Here is a 12,494-nt window from a genome sequence, read left to right on the forward strand (position 1 = left end):
GTCGTTCGGTCGAAATAAATCAGTGGAAATCAACGAAGTCTCCTTTTCATTTTCGAGTATTGACTTCCACATAGTTGAGTCTTACACAATTGAACGAACTAAAATATGGATTTACAATTAATTATTCGAGAGGTAATTCAAGGAAAGGCAGAAATGTTTTGAATGCAAATTTAAGCCCGGTTGTCACGGCCAATTTCTATTTGTAATCTACTCCACTGCCTATCCCTCTAACCTGAAAATTCTTGAGCGCCATGTTAATTTCTTCATTTCAGTCGCCCGACACCGCGTTTCTCACCTCCGTCATTCTTCTCGCTCTGATATAATGTCTGCCCTATCATTGGCCCCACTAACCACTAGTAGGAATATTCATGATCTTCCCTTCATTTAAAATGCCTTAAATGGTAAATACTGATCCCAAGAAATATTCCCATTCTTTTCACTCCACATTCCCACCCGCGCCTTTCGTAATAACCACTTACTACATCAACCTAAATCCCGTATTTCTCTCCCTCTAAGAGATTGCTGTTTTACCGACTTCCTGCCTCTTTCAATACCATTTCGTCCACTTACCTTTCCTTGGATATGTCAATTCCCTTCAGATCTTTCAAGAGCAAGCTTCGAAAAGCCATTTTCTTCTGAATCTTTGTTCTATTCTTTTTATAATTTTTTTCTAGTTTATATTTGTTAAAGCTTTATTTTTTAGTTTTATATTCAATGTAAATCCCATCTCGTCTGTTTTTGATTAATTAAATGACTAATTAAATAAAAGTCAGTACTTAAAACTCAAACCGTATGGTGGTTACGCATGATACTCCAGTCCACATTATTGGAGCCTTTTAGGGAGGATGCATTCGCCACAGCTTATTTTCTTCACTTAAAATAATCTTTTGCCACATACTTACGCTGATATCTCATTATAAAAATGACAGAACATGCGGAAGGCAGTGAGGTGAGGATGCATTAATCCTAAGAAACTTCAACATCGTATTATCACTTACGTAAAATCAGTTAGCCTGCTTTTTTTGAAGTTGTTTTTCGTCTCTTCTTACTACATAGCGGTGGCTGTTGCGCTCACTACATACAGCTAGCCACGTCTTCTTCTTCTTTGCCACGTTTTGTGCGCTGTCTGTTTTTTAGGGTATATTTATACTTTTCCACAAAATTATTTATTATTTCCTTCTCCGCCGTTGTAAACGAAGCATTTCACGTCTCTATCTCAATTTATTCGCATATAAACAAGTGAATGACGAAAAACAAATCATTTGCTGTTACTTTATGTACACATTGGGAGTCCCCTAACCAGGAGACTGAAAGGGGACGATTATTAATATCGATGTATTTTTCTCAGCTCTCCATATCGTTGTGCCTGTAATGAAGATGAGTCCTTATTTTTGTTTAAGAGACACGGCTTCAGCAAAAAAGAAGACAAAAAGTACTTCTCCAAGAATTTCGAATAATATATTTTCGCGCTCTCTCTTCTTTTATATCTGACCTTTCGTCCATCGAGTTGCAGTTCAAGGTTTTTTGTGTCAAAGTATAAAAAAATACGTCTCAAGTCAGCTCCGGTTCAGGCTCGATAAACGCCTTATCAATGGTGTTGGATAAATCCCAGTCCATATAAATACAGCTTCTACGGAATATCTTCCACAACAAGCAGAACCTAACTCGCTCTTTTTACTGACTTGCATTTTCATTAAGAAGACATGGACAAATGCTTCCGTACTGCAGCTATTTTGGCGTGCATTCTCAGCAACGCATGGGCTGAGGAAATTAACCCAGCAGGCAAATGCTTGAACAGTGGAGATAGTGAAAAACAATTGACTCTGTCGGTGCATTGCCATCACAATGACACTGGAGGGCTCTGGACAAACTTCACTGCAGTACGAGATAGTGATAACGATACTGTCCCACAGAACATTTTGGTTGACGTGTCTCAAAGCGTTAAAGAATGCGACGGTAAGACAAGGATCAAGATCACTGGATTCATATCAGGTAAGATTGAAACTTACATCTACTGGGCGCGTTATTTTTTAGAAGTTTAGTTTTGAAATATTATACAAAGCTAGGGAACTTTTTGTGACAATTTTATTTTTACACAAAACTTCACACTCTAAACTAACTTTCCACGTAATTTCCCGAAATATTGAGGCACTGATCGTATCGAACAGCAATCTCTTGTGTACCGTCGTCATAGAAAATTGCCGCGTTAGTTTACAGCCACTTGAGATCGATTGCCTGCATGTGGGCTCGTGTTTTGGGACAGGAAATGGGTTGTGCTTGAGAAAGAAGTGGGGATAGTGTTGGCAGGATGTCGGCGAAGGGATTGCAGATTGCAGGCGGGAAAAATGGCCAACACAAGGCCAACGGAGTGGGTGTTTCTTACCGCTCCACTTGAGAGGGTTGTTTTCCATTTAACAGACGTAATAAATGTCTGCTGGTATGCTAAATGTGTGTTGCCTCTTTTGGGAAAACGTTTTGTATTGCTATAACTGAGCAAAAAAATATGAATATAACTTACTCCCACAAAGTGAAGCCTGATCTAGTTAAACATAGCCATTTTAGACCAAGGGAAATACCGTACGTAGCCAATAATTTCTCGGTCTGATTCAATAGACCTCTCCGTGGTTGAAATATGAAAGTGTTACCATAACTAGGAATACAATCGTGCCTAAATAAAAGGTTCATCACTTTCTTATATATCAATAATTTATCTACAATGTTTACAAGTAGACGCTATTGTGTCACCTACCTTTCTCAAGTTACATTTTTCATAAATTCAAGTACGTACCTGCGTAATTGATTCATTTCACAGATTTATATCTTATGGCTATTCATCTTCCCTTTTCCAGAGGACCGGAAAATCCCTATTCGCGACGCTGACGCAATTAGATTCGATCCAAAGTGTGGAACCAACGTGGCGGTCGTCAACGAAGGAAAGACTGTCCGAAAAATTAAGTGAGTTGATCCAATGGATTACGATTAATCTATTGATACGACGGCTATTCACAGTGTAAGGAACTTTTTGGAATTATAAGAGCAACTAAGTACAGCAAAAAAGATTTTATTATATACATCTGAAAGAGCAACTAAAATACCACTGTTCTATGGAGATTGTTGTCGTGGTCAAAGTTGCTAGCCATTGTTGGAAATGATTTAATGTCGCTGTCGAGTCAAGCAGCGCCGAGACGTTGCTGTTGTCACGGTTAGACTCGAGAACTCATTGACACCATGATATACGCGTCAGGGGGAAACGTTCCTTACTTTGTGAATAACCCATTATAATTATGTTTTAAATATTATGCGCACAGTGGGCGAAATGAAACGCTTGCTTTTTGTGAAAAATATTGCAGTTACTATTATTCAAAATATTTCCCCCACTAAAGTTTCTCGGGTTTTCCACCGGTTGATGTCGTCCATGTCTCCCGACGTTTCGAGCAGCGACTTGCTGATCATCCTCAGGGGATCTTCCGAACGGTGGAACTTTTCTGCACCTGATATGCCGGGAAAACCTAAGATCATACATTTCCCCTGCGAGTTGAGTGGCGCTTATATGTTGGTCAAAATTTGAGTTTCTCTGCTGTTTTACGTTCGCCGAGCAGAGCTCTTGAACTACAAAATTTTTGCAGAGCATCTTTTCTAAGGCATGGGTTAAAACCCTCATAGATTTTTAATAACACATTATTTTTTATTAAAGCCAATAAAAAATTAAAATTTTATGAAAATCTAATTTAATGGAAAGAGAAGAGAACAAGAAAACATGAATAGATATAGTTTATTCACTACAGGGCGATGAAACATGATTTTTGAATAGACGTAGTCTCCATAATAGAGTTTTCTGACTGAGAAGTAAATAAATTTATTTGATGCCATATTATTCTTACTAGTGCGCATTGTACGACTCACCTTTGAATAAAATACGTCATAAGAGAACGTGGAATTTTGTCCGAGGGCATTACTGGCGACGCTGATGCACTTAGATTCGATCCAAAGAGTGGAACCAACGCGGCGGTCGTCAACGAAGGAAACACTGTCCGCAAAATTAAGTGAGTTGATCCAATGGAATGGAATTAATCTTTTGTGGGGACAATTTTTCGACCTATTGTACATTATATTAGTTATTTAGGATTAAACATCCACAGGTCTATAGACTTTGAAATCATTGACGTTTTCTCTTGACTATGACTGGAAATGGTTTATTTGAACGCAGAAATGTTTAATTACTATTTTTTTGCTGACCATGCAGACTGCGATGTGTCGCAGAAAAGAGTTACGAACCTCTAATCATAGTGCAAAAGTATTTAGAAATCTCTCCCCCGCGAAAAATAAAGTTCCTGAACAATGTCTAGTGTCAACCGTAATTTTAAAAATCAGCATTATAATAAAAACTATCGACTAAGTTCAGTGGCATAGCTAAGAATTTAAAATGAAAATTTCTTTTCTTTTTAAATTTAAAGGGGGTTTCTTGAAAATTCTGGGCCTTACGGGGTGTGTGGAAGACACCCCGGGGCAAAGGGGATCCGGTGGTCATCCCCCGAAAATTTTGCCATTTTTAGTTACGTAATTTTTGGGTCTCAAAGAAAGTAATTTCGCACGAGTATTTATTAAAATAAAGTACAAATTGGATGAAGAAGAAGCTTTTAAGGCTGAAGAGGGATTGTAACCCGGATTCCCACCCCCCATGGCTACGCCACTGACTAAGTTAATGATATTGAGATTAAGGTGCTAGTAGTATAGCCTGCCAATGAATGTATTCATATATGCTGCTATAAGCGTTAACTCAAAAACTTTTATCTTTCTTCAAAGAAATATTACCCCGATCAAAATTTCAGCTAGAAGAGGAGGGCTGTAAAAATAGCACTAAAAAACGAGGAAAATGGAGGGGGTCAAGAATGGATTTCAAACTTAAAAATTATTAAAAGCCAAATTAAATTGTTTAAATTTCATAAAAAATATCCTATAATTATTTCCATGATGATGGAAACAAGACCTTTCTAATGAAGTACGCTATGCTATGCTATGAACGAATGCTGTTCATAATCCACATTTCCACAAGATGTATAAATCGAAGACACTTTCGTAAAAATTGCCATTTTACAGTATTTCGATATGTTGTAAATCGTTACAAAAGACATTGGAACTTCCGTTATCTTATCTAACGAAGACCAAAATGATGTGTTCAAAAAATAATCGGAATTTTTATATTTCGCTGTTTGTAGAGCCAATTTTATCATTATGTTCGTTGAGATTCCCATAAGTATGATAAAATTTTCATCTGCATTAATTGTTTACTTTGCCATACGCAGCCGCTAAATTTACCGGTGCTTTCAACAGATCGAGCTATTTTCTCTTGCTAAAGAAATGGATTAAAGAATTAGTATTATTTTTTTTTGTAAAAATTAAATGAACACTGTACGTAAAATTGAACAGTTTGCGTTAAAATCAAAAGAGTTAAAATGGGTAATAAATATTAACAAAGGCCTATGGTGAGTCTTCTATGGGTAAACCAAGAATTTACGAGTGCTTTAAGTGTTTCCAAGATGTCCTTGAAGACGTTGATGGTAACGCCGATGAAAACGTGGAAAAAGGGAAGGAAATGGCTATGAAATGGTTGTAAAATGGTTATGAAATTGGGACTATATTAAATTTATACGAAAGAATAAATGTTTTTTTATGCTAAATTTCTTTAAAAGCAACTCGCACGCCAAATATGCCCGATATCGGTGACACAATGGCCAATCATCTGGTCTAATTTGGGTGGAATGTCACATGCGTGTACTCTTTGGAATACCCGATATAATTATCTAAAGATGTTGTTAAAACTCACGCAAGATTGACTATGCTAAACTTGTCTGTAGAAATGGCTTCATGTTTGTTTTTATTTTGTAGTTTTTTCATTATTAATAAGTACTCTCTCCCTGGAACTTTTTTGTTGAAAGTTTTCCACTTCTGCAGCCAAGCTCTAATTATTATCTCTTCCATCTACGTCCATTATTTCAGTTTGGAAGTCGCGCTTGACTCAGTAGTCTTCACTACCCGACCTCTAAAACCAGACGAACTATTCGAGGTGCGCCTGGACAAGAAAAATACGAAGTTCAGTCTGTCATTGGGAATCGGTGGAACTACTCACTCACCAAAGGACATTCCCATTGCCAATCACATAAACCACCTGCCGTAAGTATGCGCTGTAATAAAAGTATCTTTTCCTCACTAACAATTGCCATGACGTTACAGCAAGGATGGAATGCAGCTCTTTTTAGATACTGCGCAGTAAACTACTAGTCACAGGACTACAATAGATTTATAGGCTACCCGAGGGTTATTAAATTGTTTACATCCACGATTTCTTCGCTATTTGATTTGTGCTCAACACTATAACAACTAAACTCACTCAATTTTTTCTTCGAAATAGTGCGACATTTCATACATCACCTCAGACCCTTTTCACGTGAAGAAAGACTACTCTCACTTGGTATATTACACTCCTCCAACCGTCGACTGACATCCGACACCAAATTTCGTCACTGCACCATGAATGGGTCTTTCAAATGCATTATTTATTTTGCAAATAATTTCCGGATATTATATATGGCCTCGTAATTTCTGCTCGAGCATCAGAATTTATTCACAACAACAACGCCACCATGGCGTTCCATACGTAAACATATGCATTACCACAGAAGCAAGGTAAAAGATTAACGTGCCACCACGACGTCGGGTAATAGTCACGTGATCTTGTGTTGGCTCACAACTTTCGTGAATGCCCAGCCAGCTCTAAACCAATTTTATCTCTATATTCATGGCATTTTGATGTGTTGTTCAATTCTATTACGATTATATGATTAATATCTCTAAAAAAAAAGTTCATCCAATCCTTTCTTCTGCAGACATCCAACTTGGGCGCGATACCATGGACATTTGTACCGCAATGGAAGTCTGACTATGAAGGAGTACGGAAGGTCACTCGATGCACTGTTGGTATGGCTGAAACCCTTATTATTTTTTCCTTTCCGTGTATAACTATGTGGATTTCACAGGTTTTGCTTTTTCTTCAGTTATAACACGAATTTTCTTCGATCATGGTTATTCCCTGCATTGGAGGAAAAATATCTTACAAGACCAGAATCAGGAGGATATTCATCACCTTTGGGAATTGCTAACGTGGAGCTCTCAAAATCAAGTCGTGAATGCGTTATAAAATATAATTCGCATAAACAATGCTTTCGGTATAGTCTTTGGAGTAAATATCATTAAAATATCAATATAAAAGGAATCAGAACATTAAAAGTAGTAGGAATAAGTGAAAACCGTGGCAACGGATATGGAAAAATTCTAAAAAAATTAATTGATGGAAGCTTAAGATAGTCACGGTAAAAAATAACTAGTTTAAGTTAAAAAAAAAACTAATGTGTCCGTTAAAAGTTATTTATCCAGTTATCTTAAAAAAAATAAGCGATGGAAAGTGAGACGGTGGTAATGACCATGTGATTCAGATAATGACGGGTGGACGATCACTCTTTTGGTCCCTGAAAACCTATCGCTGGAGCTATCACTCTTGAGAAACGGAAAAAAGTTATCGCGTGACTTAGGCTTAAGAAACGATCTCAAAGCATCGTGCATGAATTAATGAATTTTCAAATTCAAAAAATGCTGCAAAGCATTTTGACTGAGTAGAATATGATTCAATTACTCACATTTTTAAAGAAATTGGTGTGCTCTATAATGATCGAAGAACTGTAATCAGTGTAGTTATATAAAAACTTATTGGCTGTAAACTCCTTAATCCCCGAGTGCCCCTTAAGCAAATTTTAATAAAAGTAGTGACGTTGCACCTTAGGCTTAAGAAACGATCTCAAACCATCGTGCATGAATTAATGAATTCTCAAATTTGAAAAATGCTACAAGTCCTTTGAAAATGTGGTATGGGATTCATTTATTCACATTTTTAAAGAAATTGGAGTGCTCAAAAATGGTCGAAGAACTGTACATGGTTTTAATGAAAACTTATCAGCTGTAAACTTAATTAATCCCCGAGTGAACCTTAAGCAAAGGGTCTAGCAGGTTAAGATGGTGAAAAGTGCCCCCCGATATTTTGAGAAATAAAAAAGATACACTTTAAGTGCATCTAAAATTATGTGTTTTCCCAAAGTTTCAGACCTCAAAAATGGAAAATAACCCCAGAAAAAATTAAAACGCGATTTTTAGTTTTGTAACCATATCTCCAGTTTTTATTTTTATAAAATTGTTATCTTGATTTTAATATGTAAATATCATTACGTTCTACAATCCTGATTTTTTTCAAAAATTTTTAACCGAAAACTCAACTTTTACATAAGTTTGAAAATTTCAAAATTAAATTTAAAAAATTAGGAATTAATGGACACGCCGAAAAAATATATGTTGTTACCCCTACCCTGAAGTATAATCTAAATTTTTTTCAGATTTTTAAAATTGGTGGAACAGGGTCAAAAACACGAATAACTGCTTTCTTCCATTTGCATCTATTTATTCCAGGAGGATATTTGACTTGATTGTTGAGAGCAACGATTGTTGATCAGTTTTTAATATTATTGATTAAGAATAAGCATTAATTTAAACAATGTCCAGCAGAAGCGGTGATACTTGAATCGTCTTTTCGAATATACATAAAGGCCGTTATACACGGTCCAAATTGTGTTTCAATTTTTTCTGGGGTTATTTTCCATGGTTGAGGTCTGAAACTTTGGGAAAACAAAAAATTTTGGATACACTTTAAGTGTATATTTTTTATTTCTCAAAATATCGGGGGACACTTTTCACCATATTAACCTGCTAGACCCTTTTAATAAAAGTAGTGACGTTGCACCTTTTCTCGCTCTTCTAGGTGGGCGACCGTGTCGGAATAATGAGGTCTTCCGCTGGAAATCTACATTTCTACGTGAACGGAGTCGATCAGGGACCCGCTGCGTCCAACGTCCCCGATCATATCTACGCGGTGTTAGAACTCTACCACAACGCTGCTATGGCAACGATAATTAGCACTTAATAATATGTCTATACTATACATGATGATAGAGCATTTATCCAATGAGATAATAGCTTTTACTGCCTTACTAAACCCATTTTGAGGGGAAACTTAATTCGCACGGCTTCGGCGATTCAAAAATAGAGAACAACATAACTAGGAAGAGTTCATTACACATACAGGGTGTGATTTATTTTTAGAAATCCCTAAAGAAATTTATTATAAAATTATCTCCAAAGAAAACAAGTGACCTTCAGCATCAACACACTATTGCAGGCGTTATTTCCACGTTTGTTACGCTCGTCTAGAAGTGGAAAACCGAAGCATTCTTCAAATCATGCGCGCAAGCCGCTTTGACAGAATGTGGCATCCCGTGTTTGAGTTGTTTGAGGACGGTTTCCACTTTCAGTAAGTGAAAAGAGTCTGCTAGGGCAAGATCTGGGCTGTAGGGAAGCTGGGGAATCATTGCCATGTCATTTTTGCCAGATGCTCGGGAACTAAGAACTCACTTGATGTGTATGTCAATGCCGAAAGAGAATACTTCGGATACTAATAGAGTATCATAGCGACATCTCCAATAAATTATTTAAATGAATCCATTCTCATTCCTAAAAATACACAAATACACTTAATAGCTAATTGAGCATCCAATGTAAAATATGATAGTAAAGTAAACCGGTTCACCCCTACGTAAAATACTAACCCTCGTTGCGGTAATCACTGAAATATTTCTTGATCATCAAGGCAATGCAGCTATTGTGTATTTACAAGAAGATGATATTGCAAAACTTATGTAATTATGTCATCATAGCGTTAACATTGTTTCAATATGCTTACCAATCTGCAAAAAAATTATATGCATGGTGCGAAGGCTTCCGCGGTGCGCTGGTAATGTAGGCCGCATTTTCCGGGTTTCACCGCGTCGTGGTTGCGTTGGGGACAACAGTTTCTCCTGCATTCCAGCATGCGTCTTCAGGTCGAAGTCAGGTCAAAAATAAGACACCAAGTCCGAGAACGGAGAAACCCAAGGCAGCGGATTATGCTACAATCCCCTATGCGGCAGGCACCAGTGAAAAAATCACGAAACTCCTCAGAAAATTCGACGTTACAACACGCTTCAACTGTGTTAAGAAGACTGGAGAACTTCTTCCGGCTCCTAAGGACCGTATCTCTTCTCACGCCTACGAGGGAGTTTATGAAATTGAATGCAGTTGCGGTATGTCATACATCGGACAGACTAAGAGAGCTGTGAAGTGCCGCATTCAAGAACATAGAAGAGTGGTGAAAAATAAACAATTCCATCTGTTGGCTGTGGCTGAGCATTCTCTGAGTGAACCCGGACACGACATCAACTGGGAAGAAACAAAAGTCATCGCCAGAGAATCCCGATATTTACCGAGGATCATCTGAGAGGCGATTAAAATATCTAAACATATTCATAATTTCAATCGAGAGGATAGCTACCAACTCCACAATACGTGGAAGAGACTCTTCGCCCCATACCACTATGCTATTGGCCGCAATGCGACCAATCAGGGAGAACATACACCATTGGGCTGCCAAAACAACGGCGGCCAAAACACGGCATAATCACTCGGACCTGAAGACGCTTGCTGGAATGCAGGAGAAACTGTTGTCCTCAACGCAACCACGACGCGGTGAAACCCGGAAAATGCAGCCTAAATTATATGCATGACTGTACAATTGACTGATATTGATTGATAACAACTTAATAAGCTTCATAAGCTACCAAAAAACTCGCATAGAATTAGGGAATTACCCATTTATTTTCCAACCAAGGCAAATCAAGTCGATTACTACTTCCATTTTGAAGAAAAATGATATTTAGGAACTATTATATTACGTACATGTATTATATTTAATATTAATTTTCTTTTTCTGCGGAAAACTCTCCTCAATTTTTTTCTAACCTCATCTTATCATCACTTTATGTGCGCCGAGCCGAGCGCCTCTAGTGGTGAGCAGGTACAATTGCAGTACAGACTTGCTATCATATCTTAATTTCAGTTATTTCAGTAAATAATTTTTGAGCCTTTTTCTACTGAAATACCTTTTTCATTATCCTCTGTTAACTTTTAAGTTCACCTACGCTTCAAGCATATGTTATTCTTATTCAGAGCTTATAATGAAATATTTTGAAGCGGTGGTGACAAACAATCTTTTGCAAACAATCAATGTGAATGATTTCATAACATTTCAGTTTACTTAAATGTGAAAAACATTATTTTTCCACATTTTTAGTAAATCAGAATTCCATATTTTTTATGTAAATATAATTGGGGTGTTTGTTATTTGTTGCTGTATTACTTTGTCACAAATCATTCCTGGTGTATCAAACTATAATAAAATGTACTTGTGATGTCTTTGACCATCATAACAATAATTTCTTAACGCGCTTAATTTCTTTTTCATACTTTTTATGGGGTGCATTTGATTTTGATTCATTTCCACATAATGTTTCTCTTAATTGGGTAGATTGCAAAAAAAGAATACCTGGGATCAGTTACACTCATTTTTTTATTTGCGATTAGTTATAATAAATACCAATTATAATTTCAAAAAGTAGCTGGTTACAGTCAAAAGTACAGAACCCGTTACTCTCCGTAAAACCTTTAAAAAAAACTGCCTTGGAGATTCGGGAAGATTTATTGAAATTTTCCTTAAATATAAATTTAGCACGTTGCTTTTAGTTGGCAATTGGTTACTCCAGTAGGAATACTTCAGTCTACTCAAAGTTCTTGACATACATCGTTCGGTGCATTCATAATCGTAAAGAGTACTTACCGAAAGCAATCATTCGATTAAGAGTAAAAATTAAATTTTTGGAATGTAATGATTGCAATTCAAAAATACCTGAAATGGATTCGTTACCATTAATTGAGTTATGCTTCGTTCAGATTACGATTGTTCCAACAATCGTTGGAACTATAGTGCATTCGCACAACGATGGTTAAAACCTGTGCTGTCTTCTAGTGCTGACATCTAAAGTGAACGAGTAATTGACGGTTAACAAAGCTGGTGAGGTATACAGGGTCAAGGTATTACTATGTTCAACGTGTATTCAACGAATAATATTTCTTCCGCCCATATTCCTCCTTGCTTGGACAAATTCATGAAAAAAATAGAGCTTCACGAGATTTTCGTCTTTCTCTTGTCGCTTCCTTTTCCCGTCACCCAGCCCCTTATGCCTCATTCACATTACGATCGTCCGAGACATCGTCCTAACGATAGTTGACCGAACTAGCCGTGTGAATGCAAGTCCTGACTATAGTTGACGTAGTTCCGAAGTTTGCCACTTTACGATGGTTAGGCGCTGGGAGACCGGAAACGGAAGCGACAAGAGAAAGACGAAAAGCCCGTGAAGCTCTATTTTTTTCATGGATTTGTCCTAGGAAGGAAGAACATGGGCGGAAGAAAAATTATTCGGTAAATACACGTTGAACACAGTAATATCTTGTCCATGCATACCTCA

The 12,494-nt window shown here is 37.1% G+C and overlaps 1 protein-coding gene across 1 annotated transcript; it reads left to right on the plus strand.

Annotated features, from left to right (window-relative positions):
* Window positions 1-1,665: 1,665 nt before the first annotated feature.
* LOC124163946 (neuralized-like protein 4) lies at window positions 1,666-9,837 on the plus strand. Its single transcript, XM_046541065.1, has 5 exons — window positions 1,666-1,992; window positions 2,850-2,955; window positions 5,998-6,171; window positions 6,885-6,975; window positions 8,861-9,837. The coding sequence occupies exons 1-5, from the start codon at window positions 1,704-1,706 to the stop codon at window positions 9,020-9,022; spliced, it is 822 nt and encodes a 273-aa protein (XP_046397021.1). The 5' UTR covers window positions 1,666-1,703; the 3' UTR covers window positions 9,023-9,837.
* The last annotated feature ends 2,657 nt before the right edge of the window (window positions 9,838-12,494 follow it).

The sequence above is a fragment of the Ischnura elegans genome, chromosome 8 (assembly GCF_921293095.1).
Source record: "Ischnura elegans chromosome 8, ioIscEleg1.1, whole genome shotgun sequence".
Taxonomy (NCBI): domain Eukaryota; kingdom Metazoa; phylum Arthropoda; class Insecta; order Odonata; family Coenagrionidae; genus Ischnura; species Ischnura elegans.

Excerpts from the sequence above, each read along its gene's own strand:
- LOC124163946 (XM_046541065.1), top strand. The coding sequence starts at position 1,704 with ATGGACAAATGCTTCCGTACTGCAGCTATTTTGGCGTGCATTCTCAGC. Across the intron at positions 1,993-2,849 it reads GATCACTGGATTCATATCAG|AGGACCGGAAAATCCCTATT; the intron begins GTAAGATTGAAA and ends TCCCTTTTCCAG. Across the intron at positions 6,172-6,884 it reads AATCACATAAACCACCTGCC|ACATCCAACTTGGGCGCGAT; the intron begins GTAAGTATGCGC and ends TTTCTTCTGCAG.